This window comes from Anolis sagrei, chromosome Y (assembly GCF_037176765.1).
Source record: "Anolis sagrei isolate rAnoSag1 chromosome Y, rAnoSag1.mat, whole genome shotgun sequence".
Classification (NCBI taxonomy): Eukaryota; Metazoa; Chordata; class Lepidosauria; order Squamata; family Dactyloidae; genus Anolis; species Anolis sagrei.
The window spans coordinates 14864004-14890712 of NC_090035.1; the positions used below are offsets into that span (position 1 = coordinate 14864004).

Sequence of the window (26709 nt, forward strand, 5' to 3'; positions counted from 1 at the left end):
CAAAAGAACTCCGTCTTCTACCGTAAACCACTTTGTCCAACAAACTCTTAATATTCTATAATCCAACCATGGTTTATTTTGAGAACTTTCACAAAAATGAACTGTTGTGCTAGTTTGCTCTCCCACTAGGAATAAAAACTACTTTGTGGCTATCTCATTATAAAACTGAAAACTACTGTACATACACAACCCATTACAGATCCACTAAGAAAATCCAACAAATACTATGTTCAGCAAAGGACAAGAGGGATCCTCTCACCTCTGCAGGAGTTTACCATATCCCATGCAGCTGTGGACAAGTCTTCATAGGGACCACCGAATGCAGCAATGCCCAGACATGAATCAAAGGAACACGAAAGGCACTGCAGGCTAGAACATGAAAGGCACTGCAGGCTAGAAAAGTGAGCCATAGCAGAGCACTTGATGAACCAACCTGGTTCATCAAGTGCTGGATGATAACTCTAACAACTACCATGTCAGTTGTTAGAGTTGCTGGATAACTCTAATGCTGGATAACTTTAACAACTACTATGCTGGAAATGCTGGATAACTCTAACAACTACCATGTCAGACTACAAAGAGAAGCCACTGAAATCCACAAGAATGTGGACAATTTCAACAGAAAGGAAGAAACAATGAAAATTAACGAAATCTGGCTACCAGTACTAAAATAAAAAACAACACTCAAAAACAGGGGAATTCCAGAAAAGAAACAATCAGGGCCAGCTAAACACTTTTCAACAAAGGATTCCCCCAGGCAGTAACAAGCCACCCAAAAAAACTGTCAGGCCATCAAATGCTAATCAAGGTGGCCAATTGAAACATTCACACCTACCTCCAACAGACAAAAGTTCTTTCTCCTACCCTGGACTTTCCACAGATATATAAACTTATTTTTCCTAGTTTCCAACAGACCTCACAACCTCTGAGGATGCCTACAATAGGCACAGGCGAGACGTCAGGAGAGAATGCTTCTGGAACATGGCCATACAGTCTGAAATACTCACAACAACCCTACATACACAACCTTGGAGCTTTATAAAGTAGATCAGCTATTTTCAGAAAGAGAAACAGTCAAATGTGCACATATTTTCTAAGTTTAAAATATTATATGGAAATCCAGGGTACTTTATAATTATAACTCTATGTTACTGAGACAATTGTGTTTTATCTATGCCTGATTATGTTGCCTCTGCTTTGATGCAATTTGGGCAGATGGTTATCTATTCAATAACCAGCTCAATCCGCAAGAAAGAAGGGCAGACCGACCGACCATGTCTCTACTTGTTATGAATGTGGCATGGTCTCTAAAGCACAGAATAAAGAAAGCACCACTGAGCATCATCTTATTTTAGAATTATTCATGATTTTCAAATGTGATATGACCTTAGTTGGGGTTCCTAAGCGTTATGAAGGAAAACACTGACTCACTTTTTCACTTGATGTAATGTTTAACACACTTGTTTCCTTCCACAACAATATTTTTGTATTGGCAAACTCTGAATGCTCAAACATTCCTCAAAGGACCTGCTGTTATTCTATCTTCTTTCCCATCCCAAGCCAACACTGAGAGAAAAACATAAACACAGATATGAAACATACCTGATCAAAAAGATAAACAGTGACATCATCAAAGAATGTGACTGCTTTCCTGTCGTTCTTCTGAACACTTTCAGCAGGCCTGTTTTCTTCCATTTGCTTTGGATGTTTCAACAAGCCCCTTAAAGTTCTGCCATCGTCGCGGTCCATGAGAATCACTGGAACCTGGTGCATAATTTCCTCATCACTGTCAGAGCTGAGCCCATGAAAATGAAACGTTCTCATGTCATCCTCAGAATCATCACTATTTTCATCTTCCTCGTCAGCATCGTCACCATCCATTGACAGACTGAGCATTTCAGAAACATCAAGTTTACCCAGATATTTCCCTTCAACATCTGGTTCTTTCAACTTATGACCTTCAAGGTGACCCAGTAAGGACTTTTCAAAGATTTCTGTTGGTGTAAGCTTTAGGTCTCTCTCAGGGAGGAAGTCTGCTGTATTGGTGCCTGTGCAAGACACACTTATGGGGGACTCCTCATAGATTTCCACTTCATCATCTGCAGCAGTCTCTACCTCCACCACAGGTAGCAGCCCAGTTGTATTACTACCTTTATGGCAATATTTCTGCTTTCTTTCATCAATTCCAGGGCCCTCTAGCCTCTCATCCAATTCTACCTGTAAGCATGAGTTATTAGAACACCGGCCATCAACTATTCTATCCTCATTTGGTCTATTTCCAGTATTTACATTCTCTTCCAATTCAAAAGAGTTCCTGGTAGCACTGGTCTCTAGAAGTACTTTTGGTTCTGTGGATGTCTTAATCACCTCAGATTTCTTATCTAGTTCCGAATCATTGTCAGAAAAATAAGCTGAATCTCTATACGAATTCTGAATGCCACTAAAAACAGACTTGGAAACCTCTTCACGCCTATCCATGATATGTGCTGCATCCAAGTCAGGATTTACATCAGATGAAACAATTATCATGGGGTTATCACACAAAAGATGATCGCCATCTGCACTGGACAAAGCAGTTACTTCACTAGAGTTGCTGCCAATCAGATGTGAGGTCCATTCAGGAGACTCCAAATTTTCAGTTTCATAGCCACTATCCGCAGGTTTGTCCGGTGGCAAAAGTTTCTGACCTGCTAAAGATACCAAGACCTCATTCACATCTAAAGAATCTAATGAGTCTGGTGTGTCTACAGATTGCCCCGAGCTCTGAGGAGGAGTTGATAAACTGTCTTCCAGCAGACTGTCATGACTTGTCCGATCTGAAGGAAGGACAGACAAGAGAGTGACGTCTTTGAGGAGACCCTCTGAGTTTAATTTTTGGATCTGAGCAAAAGTTTCCTCAGTTTGATCCAGAGGGTATGTATCATCTTGTTCTAATTCAAACTGCTTATTCTCCAAATCATGGATCAATTCTCCCCAACAATTATTTTCAAGTTCCTGGTTTTTCCTTTGCCTTTCTGCCTCTTGTGCATGGACCAAAGGGCTGTCAGAGGAACTGACCTCATCAATTTGGCTTCTGGCATTTATGGATCGTGTTTCAGTACAGTCTGCTTCAGAGAGGCAATCCTTTCCCAAGTAAGAATAATCCATAGTGCAGGGGGCATTATTATCAATTCCTATGTTAGAAAGAGGCTTTTCAACTTTTGATAAAGGGGATGTGTGCTGAATATCTATGACAAATGTGCTAGAATCCATCTGATTTGATACAAGGGAGTCAGCAGAAAAACGTGTGTGTTTATCTGTACCTATCTGAACAAAATGCTCCTCTTCATGGACAGGGGTATTTCCAGTAACACTGCATTCAACTCCCAAAGGATCTGTATTTGGTGATTCTAGTGTATTTGTGATATCTAATACCCTTCTGAGATTATCACCATCAACATCACCAGCAGCTTTGTTACTCAGTTCCCCCTTTAATAAATGCTTTTCTTGAAGAAAAAGATAATTATCAGCCAGCTCTTCTGAAGTCAACACATGAAGATCAGTCTGCTGTATGGTATCCCCAAACAAGGAAAGATTTGAAGTCACTCTAGGACTGATGTTCTTGGAGTGATCACGTTTAGATTTCTCCAAAACAGAGTCAGAAACTGTTTCAAGTGCCACATGAATGTCATTTATATCAGTTAATTCAAATCTATTTCTGGTATTGGAGAATTGTTCAGTTGTGCTGAGATCACTAAATGTATTTTGGAAAGGGCTTTCAGGGCCATTAAGACGGTATCTTGCCTTTGGATCTGTGTTATACAAGAAATCCCCTTCTGTAGTTGATTCAGTAGCAAAATCTCTAAGAACCATGACATGACGGTTTTTGTCTTTCAGATTTTCAGGGCTGTCCACTTCTGTTGTCAATACAGCAGCCTGGTTATCAAAATGTATAGCATTACCCCCACTCTTCTCTTCCAATTGGATATAATAATCATTTCCAACAGAAGGTTTATGAGCATTGAACACAGGAAGTTCACCAGGCACACAAAGTGCAATTTCCTGCCCACTTTCGTCTTGCGCTCCAGGCCCCTGCTCCATAAGTGTGTTCTCAAAAACTTCCACGGGGAAGAAGATATTTGTATAACTCATCCTTTCATCAGGATCCACCTGGCTTTCAAAGTGATCGTGCTTGGCAGCCTCCCAGATGTATTCAAAGTTGAGCCCTCGACTTGTTTCAGTTACTGTGAGGACTTCCTCCATCTCATGGCCAAACCTGCTCCCTGGGAAAGGATCCAGGATTGGGAAGGCAGAATTACTTGAGGAGTCTCTGTTTGAAGTATTTGGCTTGAGATCATTCCAGTGTTCAGGATCAAGCACTGTATCCCTTTGACTTTGCATACGGAGATACGTTAGAAGCTTATGCACCTCTTCTGCTGTTGCTCTCTTGTCTGGTGACAACCAGCAGAACTGCAGGACTTCGTACCTATGAGAAGAACAACACAGTTAAATACTAAAACAAAACAGTGCTAGTTCCTTTCTGTTGTTTCTAATTTCTCACCCTCAACTTGCTTTCAAAGTGCCTTACGTTCACTGATTATTTTATTCCCAGCTTGTCATTCTTCAGGGGCAAACCAAGAAAGACCAACTTGGAAGTCCCTGAACAGACTCAGAAGTGGAGTGGACAGATCAAAAGATAAAATGGAACTACCTAGAAGAATCCTCCACCTTGTGTGACTGTGGAGCAGAACAAACAATTCCGCAAATGTATGCTTGTCCACGATACCCTGCCTCATGCACAGAGGAAGAATTGTTTAAAGCTATAGACAAAGTGGTCATTGTTGCCCGTTTTTGGTCAAAAATTATTTAATCACTTGTGTTCCCTCTATTTTCATCATTTTTATACTTATCTATGCAATACTTTTGACACTAAATAAATAAATTCTCCTGAGTAATTTTTGGCATTACAGAAGAGAGTGCTACAATGCAGTATATGAGTGACATCACTCCCACCCTAACTCAACCTCCACATAACAATAAATCCAACAACTGCTGTTGTCACACTGACCCAACTCACACTGGGAAGGTGTACACCACAACCATGCCATAAATGATTTAAGACCACCAACACCTTTTGTTAGACTTCGAAGTCCACAAACTGATTATGAGGTTCACCTCCTGCAACTGATCTCGTATTCAACAGTCTAGGTGTAGCTAATCTGGTTTCAAAAAAATAAAGCCAAGTTCCTCTTACAGGTTTGCACCCAACTCTAATAAGAATGTGAGAGATTCAGAATTACCATCTATCAGAATACGGCTGTTGAAGGCATGGTTCCAAGAGCTTTGTCTGCTTTTCTTTTATGACCTGCATCAAGACCTCATCATCAGATAAATCAGAGTAAGGCTTTGCAGCATTGCTGAAAAGTTCCCATAGCGTCACTCCCAGTGACCTGCAAAAGGAAAACATTCTGTCAGATTTCAAACCATACCTTGGCTTATAGTACCTAGGGCATATGCCATGATCACAGAAAAAAATTGCAAACTCTTCATTCTTTAATGTTTCGATTATCAAACTAATTATTACCAGGAGCTTGACTGGAAGCTCCCACATAAAATACCAAAAAATCAGCCTTCTATAAACAAGAGAAGTAGAAGAGATGCAAACTCCCGCTTTAAGTTTAGATAAGAACCACAAAATTTAAGAAATGAATGTTTATTCTAAATGGCACAAGTTAAATATAAAAAAGTTTTTATGCAGAAGAGCACCCTGTGATTTGTTCTAAGGCAAAATTGGAAGTTTTCCCTTCTTGCTCACATTGAGGAAGAAAGGGTGCTCAACTCACACGGGCTCATTCACAATCTAAAGTGTGATTTAGATGTCCATCAGACCAGTTCAGACAACTTCAAAAATTCTCAATAAAACACTTTTCATACCAGATGTTACTGTATTTTGTTTGTTCAGCTGTTAAAAGCCTGTCCTGAAAGCTAGTCACCAGCTCTGGTGCAGTCCATCGAAGAGGCACAAGTTTCTTTTCATCTGTTTCAATGTAATCTTCCTGTCATATGAAGTAGAAAACACACAATGAAAGACAAATCAAACTATATGATGTAAACCAAACCAATATAACCAAGAAACATTGAGGAAAGAGCCCATAATACTACTATGTTGAACAAAGCAATACTGGTGGCACTGCTTCCATAGACCACTTCCCCTGAAACACAAAAACGTTTCAGTTGCAAGAAATACATCCAGCATCACCAAAACTACACGAAAATGGGGTACACAGTATTGGGATAGTCAAGTATAGCATGGATGGACAAATTCCCTACTGGCTCTCTGAAAGTCCACAAAATTATAAAAAAATTAATTCAGATGGATTGGATGTGGCGTAGCTGGTTGGGAGTCAGCTGAATTAAAATCACTACTGACTGAAAGGTCATGAATTCAAAGCCAGTCTGGGTCGGAGTAGGCTCCCAACCATTTGTCTAGATTGCTGTCGACCTTTGCAGCCCAAAAGACAGTTGCATCTGTCAAGTAGGAAATTTATGCAGGGAGGCTAATTTAACTAATTTACAACACCATAAAAATCTACAGCAGCATGCAAAAGAATGAGGAAGTACTCCATTGATGTAACAAATGGATGGTGAAGCGACAGCAACCCCGGTGGCTGGAATTCGATCATACCCTCATGAAGCTGGAAAGTTAAATAGCCTGTGTGTGTCTGTCTATATATGTTGTGTGTGTATGCCTAGAATGTTTGCCATGCATATGTACATTGTAATCCACTCTGAGTCCCCTGCGGGGTGAGAAGGGTGGAATATAAATTCTGTAAATAATAATAAATACTACTGCAAAACAGTATAGCACAGTTTTTGATAGAAATAATAAGAAAACCATTTGTTCAAATTGGAAAAAGCTCAGCATGTGAAATGTAGTTGATAGTTTCTCAGGCTAATGTCTAATGAAAGAATTCTGAGCAGCCAATTATCCCTCATAAGCTGGACATTTGTTCAGGCACCTGCTCCTCAGTAAGTGAAGGACAAACTAAATATTGCATAAAAAACCGGAATAATGCATTCTCAGATTTGTGCTTTTAATAAGCAGTCACAGGAGTTTCTAAATGTGAGGAGAAAAAAACAGAAAAATGGCTTAAATTCTCCTTCCCTTACAGCTGGATGTCTTAAATTCTCCTTCCCTCACAGCTCTTCCAATCACGTTCACAGCCTCTGGATCCTACTTTTCCTTTCAAAAAACTACCTGACAGTGTCCATTTGGCTCAATTTCTAAGTACAAAAATATTTTTCTGAAATAAGCTATCATATAATGCTTCCTCTGTGGTTTGACTTCCACTGTTTTAGCCAACTGCTACATTAAAATAGAAAGCATGAACAGAAGATCATCAAATCCAGAATATAGTCAGATTGTACCATTGTAAATTAATGGTACAAAAAACTACAATATACACAATATACCAAATTAAGCAACTCCACATAACATTGACTGTAACAATAGGACATTTGTAGGGGTGAGCAGTGCTGGGTCCCTTCTAAAGTAGGAAAAACACAAATACAAATAAAAGTTAAGAATGCTATTTTCTTCCTTGAGAGAACACATCTCTAGGCATTTGTAGGTCTTCCAGCAAATTTCTATGGTCAACATCTGCCAGACATTGACCACAGAATTGTATTGGCAGACCCAAAAATGTCTAGAGCAAATTTATTTTTTCATCACATGTATGACAATAGTGGAGGCAGTGGCAAATAGAGAAATTCCCAAGTAATCAAATCTGTGAATGCTTAATCTGCAAATGTGGCGGGATAACCATAGTTTCATTCAATAATCAATCAATACTGCTTCATTCAAGCTCTTAATGTAGTCATCCCTACAAACATTTGCTCACCTTGTATCTGCTGAATCCGATTCCATAATCTCCAATTTTCACATTTAAATCAGATGTAAGGAAGCAATTCCTTAAGGCTAAATCTCTGGGGGAAAATGTAAAAAAAAAGCTGCAATGAGAACCAAAGAAATGACAATACAAGCTTTGGTAACTAAAGAAAAGAAAAAAAATCTAACAATGAAGCTGCTTGCATTTCACTCAGTGGCATACTGGATTTCAGGCTTAAGCACAGCTGATTTCCAGCATCAGCAACAAACATTCTTAATCAGTATGGAATAGTTATATGCTTATTTATTTTAACACTGGGGAGCAAGTATATCATCTAGAATTGGTCTGTCAGACTGGAAGTCCAGGTCCTAAGGTTCCCTTAGTGATCTTAAGCCAGTTGGCTGCAGGTACCAGTCATGGGGAAGATGGCAAGCAGAGCTGTAGAGAAAGAAGGTTGTTTTTGCAGGAAAGTAAGACATGTCCCAATCTAGGTCAGGGGCCTGTTTCCACCTTTTGACTTTTTTTTCTTGGAAAACGTGAGAAGGCTGAGTTCCAGTATTCAACTGTACCTCAGAACAGTAATAGTGGAACGGACAGACAACTCGTTCATCTATTCTGGTCTTGCCAACACTGACTAGAAGGGCTTATGTAGTGTTTCCAAAATGGCGTTTTCCAACCTCCTTTAGGAATTCAACATGGAACCTTCTGCATATAAACCGTATGTTCTACCATTAAACCATTAAACTATAGCCATCCTTTGGAGGAACTCGTTACATCTTGCATTTTACTATTGAACTTCTGCCTTGGTGCTTTATCAATAATATATGAAGAGATGACAGCATTAAATATCTGAAAATCTTACCCATGCACAAAATTATGCTTATGCATTATGGTGAGTCCAGCAGCAATCTCACAGGCCATCCTCTGCAGGAACATTACTTGCGAGTCTCCTTTAATGTTCTCTTCATTGCAAAGATATGTTTTTAGGTCACCCTGTAAAAGGAGTTTAAGAACACTCATCAATGCTGGTCGCACCTAACAGATATGTAATGAAGCAGCACACATCGTTTAGTTCTCATCAGTCAACAAGGTTATTAGCAAGAGTTATAAATAACCGTGCTTACAGAACTCTGTCATCAGATTTCCAGACTCTGTAACAGTTCGATGAGAAGGCACCTAAGGTCCATGTTATGGTCCTTTTAAGGCCATTTGGTGATTACTCTATATCGGTACCTATTAACTGACCTGGATTAAGATTACAAGATAACGGGGGGAAAATATGAAAAGACATAAAACCAAAGGGACTTAGAGTTGAGAGATAAGGAGTTATATGAAAAGGAAGAATCAGAGGTAAGAATAAGTACTGGAATAGTGCAACGCAAAAGTGATTGTTAATTGGCCTGCAAGCGACAGGCAATTGAAATATTTTAGTCAATGAAGAACAAAATTCATTAAGTACAGGCTCTATATATGCAAACATAAAATAACACATAGCAGCCAAAACCAGACTATTTCAACCACTGTATTTATTATTTATTTCAAACATTTGTACCCCGCCCTTCTCAACCTCCCGGGGGGGGGGGGGAGGGGGGACGGGCTCAGGGCGGCTTTGAATGATTATTTGCCAACACACATTTTGGTGTATTTATGAGTATATTTGACCTGCTGATTCCAAAAATGGTACCAATTTTCCCCTACTGGCTCTAGTTTGTGAGATACAAAACATATGCCATATGCCACTCTTAACACTGCTCACTCATAAAAAATCAGGATATTTTAATGTAGTGTTTAAATAGATATCTTTTAAGCATGAAGGAAACATACTAAAGATTAAAAGAAAAATGTACAATATGAAACTCTACTTATTTCACACCAAAATCACAGATTTATGAAACAAACTTGTCATTATAAATACAATCAAATATGAGAAACTAGAGCTATGTTTATGCAGTTCTATGTTCTGAATCAGCGTCCCAAATAACCCCAGGAACAGGTCTAAAACAAAGAAACCAAGAAAAAGAATGTTTTGGCTGTGTAATTTACTGATGCTAATGTTACTATCAAGAGGGGGACAAGAAAAGGGCATTCATCTCTAGAATTAGACAAACTTCCTGACATGTTTCATGGGAAGGGTGTTGAGAAAATATTGGGAGGATAGTTATAAGGTTTCCAACATTTTTAATCCCCACATTTCAGGCTGAAGGGACACCTGAAAGCCTTAGGCAATTAAAGATTGGAGCAGATACATGTATTAACCTTCCAGGGACCTAAGTCAACCTTCTATAATTTTTAGTTCTTGGAAGTTGTAGTGTACTTCTCCTCCCACTATGCTTAAGTATCAGACATGGAGACTGTGGACTATGGGAGACCTGGGGCTGGCAAGTCAAATTCAGTACTTCAAAATGGATCAGGAGCTGATGATGTGAAGTAGATGTGTGTTTCAAGGTGAGCATTTAGAAATTTGTCACCTTAGGTATAGATATACTCCATGGGTCATTGCATTGCACTGGCCCCCAAAGAGTAAGTTACAAAGAGAAATGTCTCACCTTGACAAACTTATTTTAAAATACATCTGATAGAATCAAACAAATGGATCTTACATATAGAGTCTGTGACAGATTTCTGTTTAAACATTTAGACCAGTGGTTCTCAACCTGGGGTCCCCAGATGTTTTTGGCCTCCAACTCCCAGAAATCCTAGCCAGCTTACCAGCTGTTAGGATTTCTGGGAGTTGGAGGCCAAAAACATCTGGGGACCCCAGGTTGAGAACCACTGATTTAGACCTATTGCCATTTATAAATATATTACACTCTGCGCTGTCACCGTAGCCCCCAGGCGGCGAGGTGCAGAAGCCTACTTCCAGAGACAGATTAAAAGCCCCACCGGTGGTTTTGTCCTCGTACACATATGATTCATTGTTGTTGTTCATTCGTTCAGTTGTCTCCGACTCTTCGTGACCTCATGGACCAGTCCACGCCAGAGCTCCCTGTCGGCCGTCACCACCCCCAGCTCCTTCAAGGTCAGTCCAGTCACTTCAAGGATGCCATCCATCCATCTTGCCCTTGGTCGGCCCCTCTTCCTTTTGCCTTCCACTTTCCCCAGCATAATTGTCTTCTCTAGGCTTTCCTGTCTCCTCATGATGTGGCCAAAGTACTTCAACTTTGTCTCTAGTATCCTTCCCTCCAGTGAGCAGCCGGACTTTATTTCCTGGAGGATGGACTGGTTGGATCTTCTCGCAGTCCAAGGCACTCTCAGAACTTTCCTCCAACACCACAGCTCAAAAGCATCGATCTTCCTTCACTCAGCCTTCCCTAAGGTCCAGCTCTCACATCCGTAGGTGACTACAGGGAATACCATGGCTTTGACTAGGCGGATCTTTGTTGCCAGTCTGATGTCTCTACTCTTTACTATTTTATCGAGACTGGACATTGCTCTCCTCCCAAGAAGTAAGCGTCTTCTGATTTCCTGGCTACAGTATGCATCTGCAGTAATCTTTGCGCCCAGAAATACAAAGTCTGTCACGGCCTCCACATTTTCTCCCTCTGTTCATTGATATCTATGATTCATTGCAGGAGCACATATCCAAGACTTGAACCAAACTGCCTCACCAGCTCTAGATGGCAGCAAAACTCTAACAAATGATTTGTCTTTCAGCAGGGGACTTTTTGAACCTGTGAACTTCAGCAGGGAGAAGAATTGAATGGTTCTCTAGGTCAGGGCTTTTAAAACTTTTTCAATTTGCAACTCTATTACGTCTAAGAAATGTATACAGAGCCCCAGATATATTTAAAAAGGATCCAAATCAAACCTTTACTGATAATAAAACATAATTTTATTTGAAATCCACTTAGGTTTAAAATATTTTTTTTAAAGAACTCTCTCTCCTCCTCTGCACAAAGAAGCCAAGAGGAAACAAATTCTCATGGCGAGTGCCTTCATGGGCAGATTATGTTGGCACCAAGTTGATGCATTGAGGAGTATGGAGCGTAGGTGGGATACCTGAATCAGAAGGCAAAATGGGTGAAAGAGGAGAGGAAGAATTCACTCTAGCTCTATATTATTATTATTATTTGAAACACAACAAGATGAGTCCACAGCAAACAAGATCACTCTGCTGGATGTTGTATTGGATCTAGGACTGTGTGATGTATCGGCGAATAATGCGTGCAAATCCCAGTAAGGTGGCCTTCTGCAGCTGGCAGATGGTAATTTTGTCAGCACTGATTGTGTTTAAGTGCAGGCCAAAGTCTTTAGGCACTGCACCCAGTGTGCCGATCATGACTGGGACCATCTTGACTGGCTTGTGCCAGAATTTTTGCAGTTCGATCTTTAAATCCTCATAGTGTGTCGGATGTTTCTATTATTATTATTATTATTATTATTATTATTATTATTATTTTACTTGCTTCTCCTTGTGACTCAAGGAGGGTTACAACATAGCTAAAACCACATAATCATTATGTAAAATACACATACTACAACATATTTCTACAAAATACATATACAGTATTAAAATTCACAAAACAGTGACTAAAACATGGGTTTAAAATTCATGATTAAAACTGACTGGGTAGGCCTGCTGGAAGAGATAGGTCTTAAGATGTGTTTTAAATTCCAATACGTCATTTAGCTTTCAGATCTCTTCTGCCAGATCTATGCGTCTCTCACTGTGACAAGCACAATAGGATGGAGAGAGGGGAAGTACAGACACCCGCCTCCCAACCAAAAAGGGAAGGGAAGGAAATGAATGGCCAACACATTCACAAGACAAGAAGGAAGGGAGTGAACCCAAGACTTCTGGGACAGGACGGGAAGGGTCACACACACTGACAGACAGGAGGGGCACTTCCTCCCTCTGCCCACGGGCCAATACAGGGGTCCCCCCAAAAGCCCTCCCTTCCTCCTTGCCCCCTTCCCTTTCCTCTCTCTAAGGTAAGCAGAAGAGGACGCTTCTCTCATCCTTTCTCTCCTTTCTGGTGCCCCTTCCTCCTGTTAAAAAATTGTCCAAACCCCATGTGTGGCCACAACCCACACTTTAAGAAGCTTTGCTATAGATCAGAGTTTTCCAAACTGGTAATTGCGACACGTTAGTGTGCTGGCTGCAGTGTGTATGTGAATCACAAGAATGTAATGAGAAACCTGAATCTATGTGAAATAAGTAAGAAATCATATATGTTGAAATATATACCATAAATGAAAGGTTTAAATGGGATATACTGTGTCCCCATTAATTTCCTTATTACAGTTCTGTATGCATTCCTATCTCTTATCAGGGGTAGGTTTGTCATCCAGTTTCCTAGTAGAACTGAATTACTGTATTGTGAAATGATGCCTGTCTAAAAGTGGTATGTCACCAGCATGAAACATTTGGAAAATTCTGCTCTAGATGTTGTTAGAACTGCTACTCTAGGTATTCCTCATCATTGGCTATTCTGGCCAAGATTGCAGAGTTATAGTCCAGCAACATCTAGACCAGTAGTTCTCAAGCTGTGGGTCCCCAGGTGTTTTGGCCTTTAACTCCCAGAAATCTCAACCAGTTTACCAGGTCTTAGGATTTCTGAGAGTTGTAGACCAAAAACCTGAGGACCCACTGATCTAGATGTTGCTGGACTAACAACTCCACTTTAGATTATTAAATTATTAAACATTATTTGGTTTAGATTAAGCTTTCATTAGGAGCAGAACCAAGAAATGAATGAGAGCTTGGTTTGTCAGGTCTAACTCAGTTCAAACGAATCTCGAAGTATTTGCTTGAAGAATGGTTAAATTTGGATCTACATTTGCATGCATCACTCCCACATAAACACGCGAATCTGTCAGGTACTCCCCCACCCCATAGTAGCTGATCTGGCACAGTCTTTTTAAAACATTGTTGGCAACGCCATCTAACACATTCTAGAGGTTTTCAGCTAAAGATCTGTCTTATCCTGAAGCAAAAAATCCTGGTTTTTAATTCAGACATGCAAACAAAATGGATTCATGAGGCAAGCTAATGAAGAACTATGGAAGAACATGACTGAAATACCATTAAATGTGAATTATTTTATTACTCGGAAAAAGCCACCTCAAGTAGAGGGAAACAATCCCCACCAAATCCAGTTCCCACTGCCTGCAGATGTTACCACAGATAACTATGTGAAGATATTTTTCATGTAGTGAGAAATGCAAAATGAAAAAGGAATGCTTCCTTGTATTGATTTGAGACAGTATTTCCTGCCTGAAGCTTACTAATATCGTACAGTGTAGGTATGGCTGTAACAGCTTATTTTAACAGGGCCACACAGCATAGTATGCAATTAACGCCAGCTTCACATCCCACTCCTCTTCTCACTTACAAAAGCTACACAGAGATCACAGACTTGCAAAAGTCACAAAATGTTATTGCAGCTGCTGTACTGCACCTTATTTTACTTTTGCTTGGCTGAAGCAGGACACAGAAACACGGGTTTAATTTCAATGTCCATCACTTAATAGCAGCTACATATATGAATGCTACTAAGTTCACAAAACTCACTGCCTTGTATTATCTCCTAGCAAGTTAATTTTTTTACGGATTATACTTGACAGGATCATGGCAATGTTTGAAATGATGTGCTAAATCCCCAAGACATTGCAGAATTAATAAAAATTACAGTCTGTCAACTATACCCACTTTTTCCTATGCAAAACCTTCTTTGAAACAGGTTAAACATATCTGGAGCATGGCAGAATGCATTATAAATAAATGATCCCAAAGCAACCAACTATATAAAAGTTAACTCAGGAAAAGCTCATGACCATTCATCCACCCAAACTTACAAACCAGGAAATTAACTGAAAAATTAATTAGCACTCAACCCCACTAGAGACAAAGGGAAAATTACAAGATCAGTATAATTAGGCCAGATCTAGTTCGGAAATATTCAGAGGAGGGAAGGAAGGTTGTTTCAAATGCCATAGACTCAAAACAGAGGTCTTGAACCAGTGCTGGTTCCTGGGCCACTGGTTGTCAATCCCTGATGAGTTTTAAGAAAAGAAATAAATAAAAAGGAGTGGGGTGGACTATAGTTAATAGGAACCCATATGCTACCAGTTTCTGGCATGCTGGGAAAGAAGGAGATTGATGGCCCTTGATATCAGAAACTTGAGATGGAAGGAAAAGCTGCTAATGCAGATAATGGTAATTGTACTACAATAACACCTAGAGATCAATACATCTCCCATCCTAGCACTAGACAGTGGTACTTCTGGTGATGTCTTTGTTTTAAAGCTAATCTAAGAAGAATAGGGAAGAAGAGGCCTAGACAGTAAATGCACGTAGCTCAGAATACGTACAGAAAAGTGGCACCTACTTCTGTAGCCTGCAAGAACATAAATAACCCCCCAAAATTGATCAAAGAATGTATGTTAGAACACCAACTATCTCTCTCCTGCCCTGATTTCTGCTCCAAATATTGCCTGGCCTACATTATCTGACTTGTTATTATTGTGCATTATTTTGTATTATTCTTGATGCTGTTTGTACTTTTTGCTGTTTGTGTTTTTTAAGACACTGAATTTTTAAGGCTCTGTATGTAAACCGCCCTGAATCCCTTTGGGAGAGAGGGTGGTCTAGAAATATTATTATTATTATTATTATTATTATTATTATTATTTGAAACATAACAAGATTAGTACACAGCGAACAAGATTACTCTGCTGGTTGCTGTATTGGATCACATGTCAGACACTTCCCAAGTGTATAGGACTGTGTGATGTATCGGCAAATAATGCGTGCAGATCCCAGTAGGGTGGCCTTTTGCAGCTAACAGATAGTAATTTTGTCAATGCTGATTGTCTTTAGGCACTACTTATTAATTATTATTATTATTATTATTATTATTATTATTATTATTTTCTTCAATAGAAGTGGTTCTCAACCTTGGGTCCCCAGATGTTTTTGTCCTACAACTCCCAAAAATCCCAGCCAGTTTACCAGATGTTAGGATTTCTGAGAGTTGAAGGCCTAAAACACTTGGGGAGCCCAGGTTGAGAACCACTGTTCTATAGTATTGCTTATCAACAACAAACAGAGCATGACCGTTCATATTAAGTGTTGACATTCACATGATCCAAATCTATCATCACACTGTTTAAGACCCTTCTCATCTTTTCATTCACCAAAGGTAATTCCCCCTTTAGACTCAAAAACCTCCCCAGGAAAGAACCAGAGATCAAACCAATACCAATATGCTACCACGGTAAAATAACATTTACTCACCAAGTCACAAAATTCAAAGACCAAAAGGTAAGGGATAGCTTCTACACACTGTCCTGTACATTGGAGAATATTAGGATGTTGAAGAATTCTGAAAGGAAAGGAAAAACAGGTAAATAAGAGACTGTAAAGCATGGAACGGTGTTTCATTCCTGGTTTATGAGCTAGTTAATAAATGAAATCCAAGTTGTGTGAGTCCAATAGACTGGTTCATCTTCCATGGATACCAAACAACATGGGGTTTCTGTTGCTGAACCCTAGCGGAAAGTCGCCAACTGAGTTGATAAAATTATGTGAAATAGAATCATAGAATCATAGAATCAAAGAGTTGGAAGAGACCTCATGGGCCATCCAGTCCAACCCCCTGCCAAGAAGCAGGAATATTGCATTCAAATCACTCCTGACAAATGGCCATCCAGCATCTGCTTAAAAGCTTCCAAAGAAGGAGCCTCCACCACACTCCGGGGCAGAGCGTTCCACTGCTGAACGGCTTTCACAGTCAGGAAGTTCTTCCTAATGTTCAGATGGAATCTCCTCTCGTGTAGTTTGAAGCCATTGTTCCGCGTCCTAGTCTCCAAGGAAGCAGAAAACAAGCTTGCTCCCTCCTCCCTGTGGCTTCCTCTCACATATTTATACATGGCTATCATATCTCCTCTCAGCCTTCTCTTCTTCAGGCTAAACATGCCCAGTTCCCTAAGCCGCTCCTCATAGGGCTTGTTCTCCAGACCCTTGATCATTTTAGTCGCCCTCCTCTGGACACATTCCAGCTTGTCAATATCTCTCTTGAATTGTGGTGCCCAGAATTGGACACAATATTCCAGATGTGGTCTAACCAAAGCAGAATAGAGGGGTAGCATTACTTCCTTAGATCTAGACACTATGCTCCTATTGATGCAGGCCAAAATCCCATTGGCTTTTTTTGCCGCCACATCACATTGTTGGCTCATGTTTAACTTGTTGTCCACGAGGACTCCAAGATCTTTTTCACACGTACTGCTCTCTAGCCAGGCGTCACCCATTCTGTATCTGTGCATTTCATTTTTTCTGCCAAAGTGGAGTATCTTGCATTTGTCACTGTTGAACTTCATTTTGTTAGTTTTGGCCCATCTCTCTAATCTGTCAAGATCGTTTTGAATTCTGCTCCTGTCCTCTGGAGTATTGCCTATCCCTCCCAATTTGGTGTCGTCTGCAAACTTGATGATCTTGCCTTCTAGCCCTTCATCTAAGTCGTTAATAAAGATGTTGAACAGGACCGGGCCCAGGACGGAACCCTGCGGCACTCCACTTGTCACTTCATTCCAAGATGAAGAGGAAGCATTAGTGAGCACTCTCTGTGTTCGTCCACTTAACCAATTACAGATCCACCTCACCGTAGTTTTGCCTAGCCCACATTGGACTAGTTTCCTTGCCAGAAGGTCATGGGGGACCTTGTCGAAGGCCTTACTGAAATCCAGGTACGTTACATCCACGGCATTCCCCGCATCTACCCAGCTTGTAACTCTATCAAAAAAGAGATCAGATGAGTCGGGCATGACTTGTTTTTGATAAATCCATGTTGACTATTAGCGATGACTGCATTTGTTTCTAAGTGTTTGCAGACCGCTTCCTTAACAATCTTTTCCAGAATCTTGCCCGGTATCGACGTGAGGCTGACCGGACGGTAGTTGTTTGGGTCATCCTTTTTTCCCTTCTTGAAGATTGGGACCACATTGGCCCTCCTCCAATCTGCTGGAACTTCTCCCGTTCTCCAAGAACTCTCAAAGATGGTTGCCAATGGTTCCGAAATGACTTCCGCTAGTTCCTTCAGTACTCTTGGGTGTAGTTGATCTGGCCCTGGGAACTTGAACTCATTAAGAGCGGCCAGGTATTCCTGGACGACTTCTTTCCCAATTTGGGGTTGGATGTCCTCCAATCCCTCATCCACTCCATCGTGCTGAGGTTGAAGACTCTCTTTTTGTGAGAAGACCAAGGCAAAGAAGGCATTAAGTAGTTCTGCCTTTTCCCTGTCCCCTGTCAGCATTGCCCCATCTTCTCCTCGAAGAGGTCCTATCGCCTCCTTGTTTTTCCTTTTTCTACTGACATAAGAATAGAAGCCCTTTTTATTGTTTTTAATGTCCCTGGCAAGTCTGAGCTCGTTTTTTGCTTTAGCCTTGCGGACCTTTTCCCTACAGGTGTTGGCTATTTGTTTGAATTCTTCTTTGGTGATTTCTCCCTTTTTCTTGTGCATGTCTCTTGTGCATGTCTCTTTTGTGTCTTAGCACAGTTAGAAGTTTTTGGACATCCATTCTGGCTTCATTGCACTTGTCCTATTTTTTCTCTTTGTTGGCACAGTTTGCAATTGTGCCTTGAGTATTTCACTTTTGAGAAACTCCCATCCATCCGTAACTCCCTTGTCTTTTAGTATCTGTGTCCACGGAATGCTGCTCAGCGTTTCCTTCATTTTTTGGAAATCAGCTCTCCTAAAGTCCAAAATGCGGGTTTGACAAAATTAAAAGCACATGTGACAAAAGGCACACAAAATATTTCACTTGGCATCAAATGAACACAATTTATCTCACTGCTCTGCCCCCAAAAGCTCATTAGGTAGCTTCAAATGCTTGCCTAGGAGGATAAAAATGAATATAACCATGTGCATCCTTAAATACCTATATGAAAATCAAATTAAACTGAATAAAGACATAGTACAAACACAAAGATTCACACATACTTGCTTTAACCACAACAATTCAAAGTTATCTTAATAGCAAGTGCAGGAGCAGCCTAATACTTGTTGCTGCCTGGTGCAGAACATATGCTACCATCCACATCTAAATAAAGCTGCACAGTACCCAACAGCAGCATAGTTCCTTTGGTACACAAAGGAAGAAATCTTATATCTGATACCCAAATACCATTTATTTATTATTCTCACCTCGAAGGGGACTCAGAGCGGCTTATAAAATATATATACGTACAATATATTATATTATTAGCATAGTACAATATCAGTATTATATATTACTATAGATCTGATAGTAAAAAAACCCCAGCAGCCTATGTGGGGAAAGGCAGGATAAAATTAAGTAAATAAAATAATAAATAATAAATATTGCTGTCTTAGGCAGCCACCTAATTCTGTCTGATAGTAGACGCAGAGCTGGATGTGGAACTACCCAAGTTCCTGATGAAGGTCTGAAAATGATATTATACCAAAAGTCAAGGTGCACAACCTAGCTTATCAAAAAATCTCACAAGTAAACCTTCACTATTCATGTCAGTTGAAGTGAAATAATAATAATAATCACTAACTTTAGAAAACGAACAACCAACTAATCTAACATCTAGAGCAGCGACCTTGTTCTGCCCCTATTCAGTCCCTCAGAGATCACACGATCTAAACTTCCAAGTTAATTGTTTCTAATTTTATGCCATCTCTCACTACTACAAGATCTTTGAAAAAAATGTTTATTTCACAATAAGTTAAATAACACTGTTTTCAAAAGGTGGGGCATTAATATTTACAAGGTTACATCAGATCACTGTAAGCTCCAGAGAAACTACTTACAAATAAGGCTCTCCATGCCTCAAAAAACGGTCTTGTTCCTTGGGACCAGCACTTGCTTTTAATTCATTCACAACGACTCTTGACACACTGGTGCCAGTGTAAACTTCTCCAAGCAGAACCTAAATGTGATCACAAAGCCTCAGTTACATTTTCAAAAGAAAGGAAACTGCAATCCACATAAAGAAAATACAGGCAGTTACAACATCCTAGTGAAGTACGGGGCTAAGACAACAGGAAGTGAGAGAAATCTACCCTTTGGAAGAGAAATCCATTTCTGGAAGAGTTTTCATGGGGAAAGGTATCTTCACTGAAGCTTTCTCACCAATCCTTATTTCCACAAGACTTTTTTTTTTTTCAAAATCCAATTCTCACAGGAACAGAAAGGGAGGTGAGATCTGCTAAACAGGGGCACAGGCAGCAACAGAAACACCACAGGGATGTTAACCCTTCCCTATGCGACCCATATATGTGTGTGTGTATGTGTGTGTTTGTAGCTGGAGTTGCACTTACAAAATGTACCTGTTCTGACTTACATACAAATTCAACTTAAGAACAAACCTACAGAACCTATCTTGTTGGTAACTTGGGGACTGACTGTAAAAGTCTCTACAATGCCTTCCAAGAAAAATCCCAGATGTTGCCTTATACAAACTCAAAGCACTGGTCCACCAAGAATATTCAAGGTGTGCTCCTTGGCCCTTCAAAAAAGCTTTCAGTGGGTTCAGGCAAACATCCTGACAATCAGCATCCCCTTTTATGAATTTATATTTCCACCCTAAATTATAATTTTGTTTCATTTAAAATTATGACTTATCTAAAACTTTGATTTGAATTATTTGCCTGACATCTCACTCAGAGCACTGTTTTACAAAAACTTGGAAGAGTTTAAGCAATATGATAGATGCAAGATGTTTCCCATGCATTTAAAGGCCAACATGTCCCGAGTTCTTGTTTTTAAAGAACAAATTAGTCTGAGCAAAATTAACATATGCCAGAACTGGAATGGTGGGCCAAAAAAAAGTGGTGGCCCAAAAGTTACAGATGTATAGTCTCATGACTATTACATAAAGGCAAAATGCTTCCAACAGGAGTAAAGGATCATTTTTTACAGCTTTTGGACCAAAAGAATAATGTGTGGGTGTAAAATGCATGCTTTAAGAGAAGAGTAGGTGAAAAAGTCTCTAAACACAAAAGACTGGAGATTCTGATCATATTTTTACAACCAGAAGTACCACCTTTCCTTGAACAATCAGACCAATCAGTCACTATTAGGGTTTTCTTTGACCAAGCAGAAGGGAAGACTGCATATAGACTGACCTACAAAATACTCGTGCACATTGGAGGTACACTTAGGCCTCATAAGATTCCCAACATGCATGTGCATTGTACCCAGCTAAACTTTCCTACTTTGCACTCCCTCCACAGAGGCTGGCAAACTCTCAATTCCTCCCGAAAGGCTGCAAAACATGACTACAGAAACACTGGGATATGAGACAAAAGCAAGAAGGATTAGAATTTCAGGCTATGTGACTGATATTTGAGAGATGAACTAAGATAGTGGTGTCAAACTTGTGGCCCTCCAGGTGTTTTGGACTTCGTCTCTCAGAATTTCTTGCCACTGGATATTGGGTAGGGTTTCTGGGAGTTGAAGGCCAAAACAACTGGAGAGCCACCTCTGAACTAAGACATCCAAATCCACTCCAATATCTAACCAACTGGAGTTCCCATTACACTCACTGGATGACCTTGAGACAGTCATTTTTTCAGCCAGACCTACCTCACAGGGTTAGTCAGGATAAAGTGTACAGGTTAGAACCATGTATGCCCTTTTAAGAGAAGTATAATATACATGTGCAAAATAAATAAATCTCAGAGATTCCAGAAACTCTGCCAAAATTTATGAAAATCCACAAGTGTTAAGAAAAGGGGGACCAACCTCACATTTCTAGGGAAAATGGCATTGCCTAAGTTTGTACACATTTATAGACCTGTCCTTGTGACTCAACAGAAGTCACGGGGGAGGTCTATAAGTATACATTCTAATACACAGTACATAGGAGCTACAGCTATCTTAGTGAATGTTTCTGATTTTGAACCATTAAAATATGTTAACGTGTTAAAGGAAAGCAACAGAGAACCAATATTCTTTCACCATTCAAATCTGAGAACAGCACTGCACCAAGGTTCCAGTGCAACCTCCATTTTAAAATTCAAACAGCATAGGTTTTTCCTGAAGCATCTTTCTGATAACCTGGCAAGTTCACTCTTCAAAATATATTCGAGAGCTATTTTTGCTCATTGCAGCAGAAAATATTTTTACAGAGATAGAGAGTTGCAATATTAAAACATGCACTTGCCTTTCCAAACCAGCCATTTCCAATTTCTTGAATATAGTTCAAGTTCTGACGGACAACTTGAGATTTCAGTGCTTCTGTTAAAGAGAAAATATAGGGATTTGTTGGTTTTTTTTTTAAAGCTACATATTTCAGTGAATTCAATATTTTCCTTTCTTAAAATGCCATTTAGCCTTTCACACATGTCATGAGATACATGATACAAGAAGCGTAGTGACTGAAAAAACCAATCATAGTTTTGCCCAGCATATGGTCAACGATAAATGTATGTCTTCAAACAAGGCATCTCACTAACAGATGTGAATCAAACCAATCTCTGGCTAAAATGGGGGAGGGTTAGGTGATCCTCAAGGCAAATCCAATTGTTGAACTACAATTTACACGCAGCACAGTAAATTATGAGAGACGTGGCCCAAAAAGAGAGGCACAGCTGTCTGTCTCCACATCAACAAAATATAGAAGCAGAGCAGTGTTTCTCAGCCTGGGCTCAGGACCTCAGGGGGGTGGGGGTGGTGGTGGTTTCAGAGAGGTTGCTAAAGACCACCTGAAAACACGTATTTCTGATGGTCTTAGGAACCCCTTTGGCAGAGAAGGCTGAAGATCTCTCCACCTATCCTTCGCTTCTTTTTTGGTATATACATATACTCAAACCTGGTATTTTGGTATATACATATACTCAAACCTAAGAGATGGGACACTTGGTAAGCACCCCCACCCCATTTCCTTCAGCAAAATTTCTGTAATGCAAGCCTGGACAGCATGTTTAACCAAGGATGAAGCCATACACCATCAGTTTTTTATTCACAAACTTGCTGTTGAGTTTTATAGGTGAACTATAAATCCCAGCAACTACAACTCCCAAATTTCAAGGTCTACTTTCCCCAAACTCCACCAGTGTTCAAATTCTGGCATATTGAGTATTTGTGCCAAGTTTGGTCCAGAACCATTATTGACTGAGTCCACAGTGCCCTCTGGATGTAGGTGACCTATAACTCCCAAACTCAAGATCAATGCCCACCAAACCCTCCCAGTATTTTCTGTTGGTCATGGGAGTTCTGTATGCCAGGTGTGGTCAATTCCATCCTTGGTGGAGTTTAGAATGCTTATAGGTGAACTATAAGTTCCAGCAACTACAACTCCCAAATGACAAAATCAATCCCACTAGTATTCAAATTTGGGCATATTGGGTATTTGTGCCAAATTTGGTCCAGTGAATGAAAATACATCCTACATATCAGATATTTACATGACAATTCATAACAGTAGATTAATTACAGTTATGAAATAACAACGAAAATAAGTTTATGGTTGGGGGTCGCCACTACATGAGGAACTGTATTAAGGGGTTGCAGCATTAGGAAGGTTGAGAAACACTGATATAGAGTCTGTTTCTTTTTTCAACTGTCTAGGTCAGGGGTGTCAAATTCATTTTCATCGAGGGCCACACCAGCATTTAAGAGAATAAACTACAAGCTGTGCAAGGTATTGCCTTGGAGCGGCGGGGGATCGAGGGTTACTAAACAGACCCAAAAAATTCCACACACTTAATTTTATGGGACAAACCCACAAGCTGTTCAAGAAAAATAAAAAAAAATCTGGTGGAAAAAATGAGTATTTTGCTTTGACACAGAAAAATAGGGAGACTAGAAGATGGGAATTCTATTTCATGACTAGAGGCAGGAAGAGAAGCGAGACACTTATGTCTAGAAGCATCTTACCTGGAGGAAGAGGGAACTGTGATGGAGCTGGCAAAGAAACATTCGGGACTGTAAGGGTAAACACTTCTGCTGGAGACTGAACAGATGGGGTATCTTCTGTAGGTGGTGTGAAGTCTATTTCGTCATCAAAATTGTCTTCAAATTCCTACAAAAACACCAAGATCAGTAGAGCAAAATGAACTTGCCTTATTCAGGAACTCAAGATGCAGATTAGCTATTTATACCCAAGTGCCCAAACTGTTATGTAAATCCTCGAGAAAGCAAAACTTTGTTGTTAATTGCCATCTAAGTAGACTTTGACTTATTGCAATCCAATGACTTAGGTCACAAATGTCAGGCAATCTTTGGCCCTTTTGTAAGTGCTGCAGTGCATAGTGTTCCTCGTGTAAAAATGTTAAGTAGAATGTAACAACACACAAATTTTGTTCTTCTATAAACTGCTCATATGATCGTTGGGCAAATCTAAGTTTAGAGGTACATTGAGCATATTTCCTAAAATGAATGAGATAAATGAATGCCACAAGTCACAACTAAATTCTTGTTGGTTATTTTGGTCTCTAATGCAGAGAAGTAAAAGCATTCAAACTAAGGCTCACACAAAGCACCTGAATTAACCGAATTGTTGTGCATAGCATTAACTAAAGCAATGTTTTAGGCAGGTCCAATGGCTTCCATATTCTTCCCAAGGTTGTTAAGGCCCCATCTACACTGCCATACAAGATGCTGATTATCTGTTTTGAACTGGATAATATGGCAGTGTAGACTCATATAATCTAGTTCAAAGCAGATAATCTGGATTATATCGCTGCCTGAGTCTCCTTGTGGAGATAAATAAACATAATAATAATGTATAGATCCAGCCTAAATTCTGTTTGAACAGAAGACTACCCTCCGCTTGACATTCACACACACATGCATTAAAATGATCATTTGACAGTCCTCCCAGTTTAAGAATTTTTGGACTATCAAGCATATGGAGAATGCCTGTATTTCAATTTCCTACCTGCCTTTCTCACGGACAGAAAAAAAATTAAATATCATTCAGTATTCACCAGTTATTCCATGTACTTATTATAAAATCTTGAGATTCTTTCCCACACAAGAACTATTTGTTTTAACTGTGGTTTAGCTACAGTTAAAGTGAATATCTTTTGTGGAAGGGAATGATACCATGGGGAAAGATTATCATCCAAGAAATAAACAACTGTTAAAATTATTCTTTCAAGTTCAATTACACTCAATCATATTCAGCTACAGAGCTTCCCACAACAATATCCTGTTTGTCTCATTCTTAAAATTCCAAAACCTCAGATCAATCCATATCATGAAACTCCTATCCTGTGGCTGTGTATCTGACCCCTCCAAATGCTTTTCTGAAAGAGCTATTGTTTAAAAGAGGCCTCACATAACCTTCTGAATATATATTTTAAGAAAACTGTTTTATTAACCAAATTGCCACGGACACTTTAATTTAATTTACTTTTTCAAATTAATAATAAAAAAATTATTTGTTATGTAGCTCTCCTCGTGGCGGGGTACAACGCAGCCAAAACTTATTAACATAATATACAAACAACAAAATGTATATATAAATATGTTAAAATACACCATTATAAAATACATACACTCAAACACAGGCTACAAAAATCAACATGCAGCAGCAATACAATGTAAATCCAAAACTCATGATTCAAAGATGACTGAGGCCCTTTCTATACTGCCATAGAATCCAGATTATCAAAGCAGATAATCCACATTATCTGCTTTGAACTGGATTTTATGAGTCTACACTGCCATATAATCAAGCTCAAAACAGATAATCTGGATTTTATATAGCAGTGTAGAGGTGGCCTGAGAAGGCCTCCTGGAAGAGATGGGTCTTCAGTTGTGTCTTAAATACAACAATGGGAGGGGGGAAGTTCATTTTTACCTGCCTAAATAGATACCTTTCATCATATTATTTACATGGCCAGACTGCCTGACAGTTACTTCTGTGCCCATTTAACTACAATCCATTTAGCTCTTTAAAAACAATGGCAGCAATACCCCAGATCCACTTTCCACATTTACCTGATCAGTCAAGCAAGCTAGAGTCCTAGGGAAGTTGGTTTCACATTAATGTATTATTTGTCAGACTTCTGTACTAACCTTGCTGCTAGGAAACCACCAAATAAAGAAAGAACAACACAATAAAGCCAACAACAACTATGGAAAGCATTTAAAACAATGCACAAAGCCTTCTCTGAACTTAAAACGCTTCAAAAATCTAAAAATATACCGATAGACTGCCCAGGTAAGGATGGCTAACAATATCATAAAGTTTAAACTAACTTTGGGAACTGCATTGAGGAAACACCAATCAGGCAGACGTTTAATACTAGGCATTAAATTCTGTATGTCACTGTTTATATAGGTATATTATCACAGGGAAATAAGTTTCTCTTTCTTATACTCACCTTGAAGTTTATCTCTTGCTCTTTACAACAGGAAACACAGTTCACAAGTAATAGTACTAGGACGATAAGGCTACAAGCAGAGACTATCATCAATGAGAAAGGAACTTCAGTGACTTCCACCTCCCCTAGAAAACAAACAAAAGGTAGAAATAAATATCTTTCCATAAATCAGAACACTTAATCAAGTACCAGCTAACAGAGATGTAAAACTTCTTTGCAGTTATTTATTTCTGCAGTGATATTGACCTTCTTGGCATCTCCAACTGCGTACCATTTAGAACACACGCAGCAAATAATAGGTTATCAGGTTTCTTCCACCTTTATGGCTTGGGAAGGTGACCTCAAATTGCTTTCTCGCTTCCAAAAAGGGTAGCTGTTCAAGCTAAAACAACACTTCTTGCTTTGCATCTGATCAATGCTTCTTTCAAACACAAGGGCAGACTTTAACTCTTGGAAACCTCAATCACAGCCAATGTAAGGTATTCAAGGAATGGTGATGCAATACACCTGAAAATCCAATGTTGAGGGCAGTT

General features: G+C 39.6%; 1 protein-coding gene across 1 annotated transcript in view; it reads right to left on the minus strand.

Moving 5' to 3' along the window:
- The window catches only part of LOC137095538 (serine/threonine-protein kinase LMTK2-like), a 74557-nt gene that overhangs the window by 11582 nt on the left and 36266 nt on the right, over positions 1 to 26709 (minus strand). Inside the window, exons 2-11 of the mRNA XM_067462319.1 lie at positions 26177 to 26301; positions 23721 to 23865; positions 22006 to 22079; positions 19649 to 19767; positions 16108 to 16195; positions 8731 to 8861; positions 7881 to 7965; positions 5914 to 6035; positions 5280 to 5429; positions 1603 to 4465 (exon numbers count right to left, since the gene is read on the minus strand). Coding sequence (XP_067318420.1) covers positions 1603 to 4465; positions 5280 to 5429; positions 5914 to 6035; positions 7881 to 7965; positions 8731 to 8861; positions 16108 to 16195; positions 19649 to 19767; positions 22006 to 22079; positions 23721 to 23865; positions 26177 to 26301 — 3902 coding nt within the window. The remainder of the gene's footprint in view (positions 1 to 1602; positions 4466 to 5279; positions 5430 to 5913; positions 6036 to 7880; positions 7966 to 8730; positions 8862 to 16107; positions 16196 to 19648; positions 19768 to 22005; positions 22080 to 23720; positions 23866 to 26176; positions 26302 to 26709) is intronic.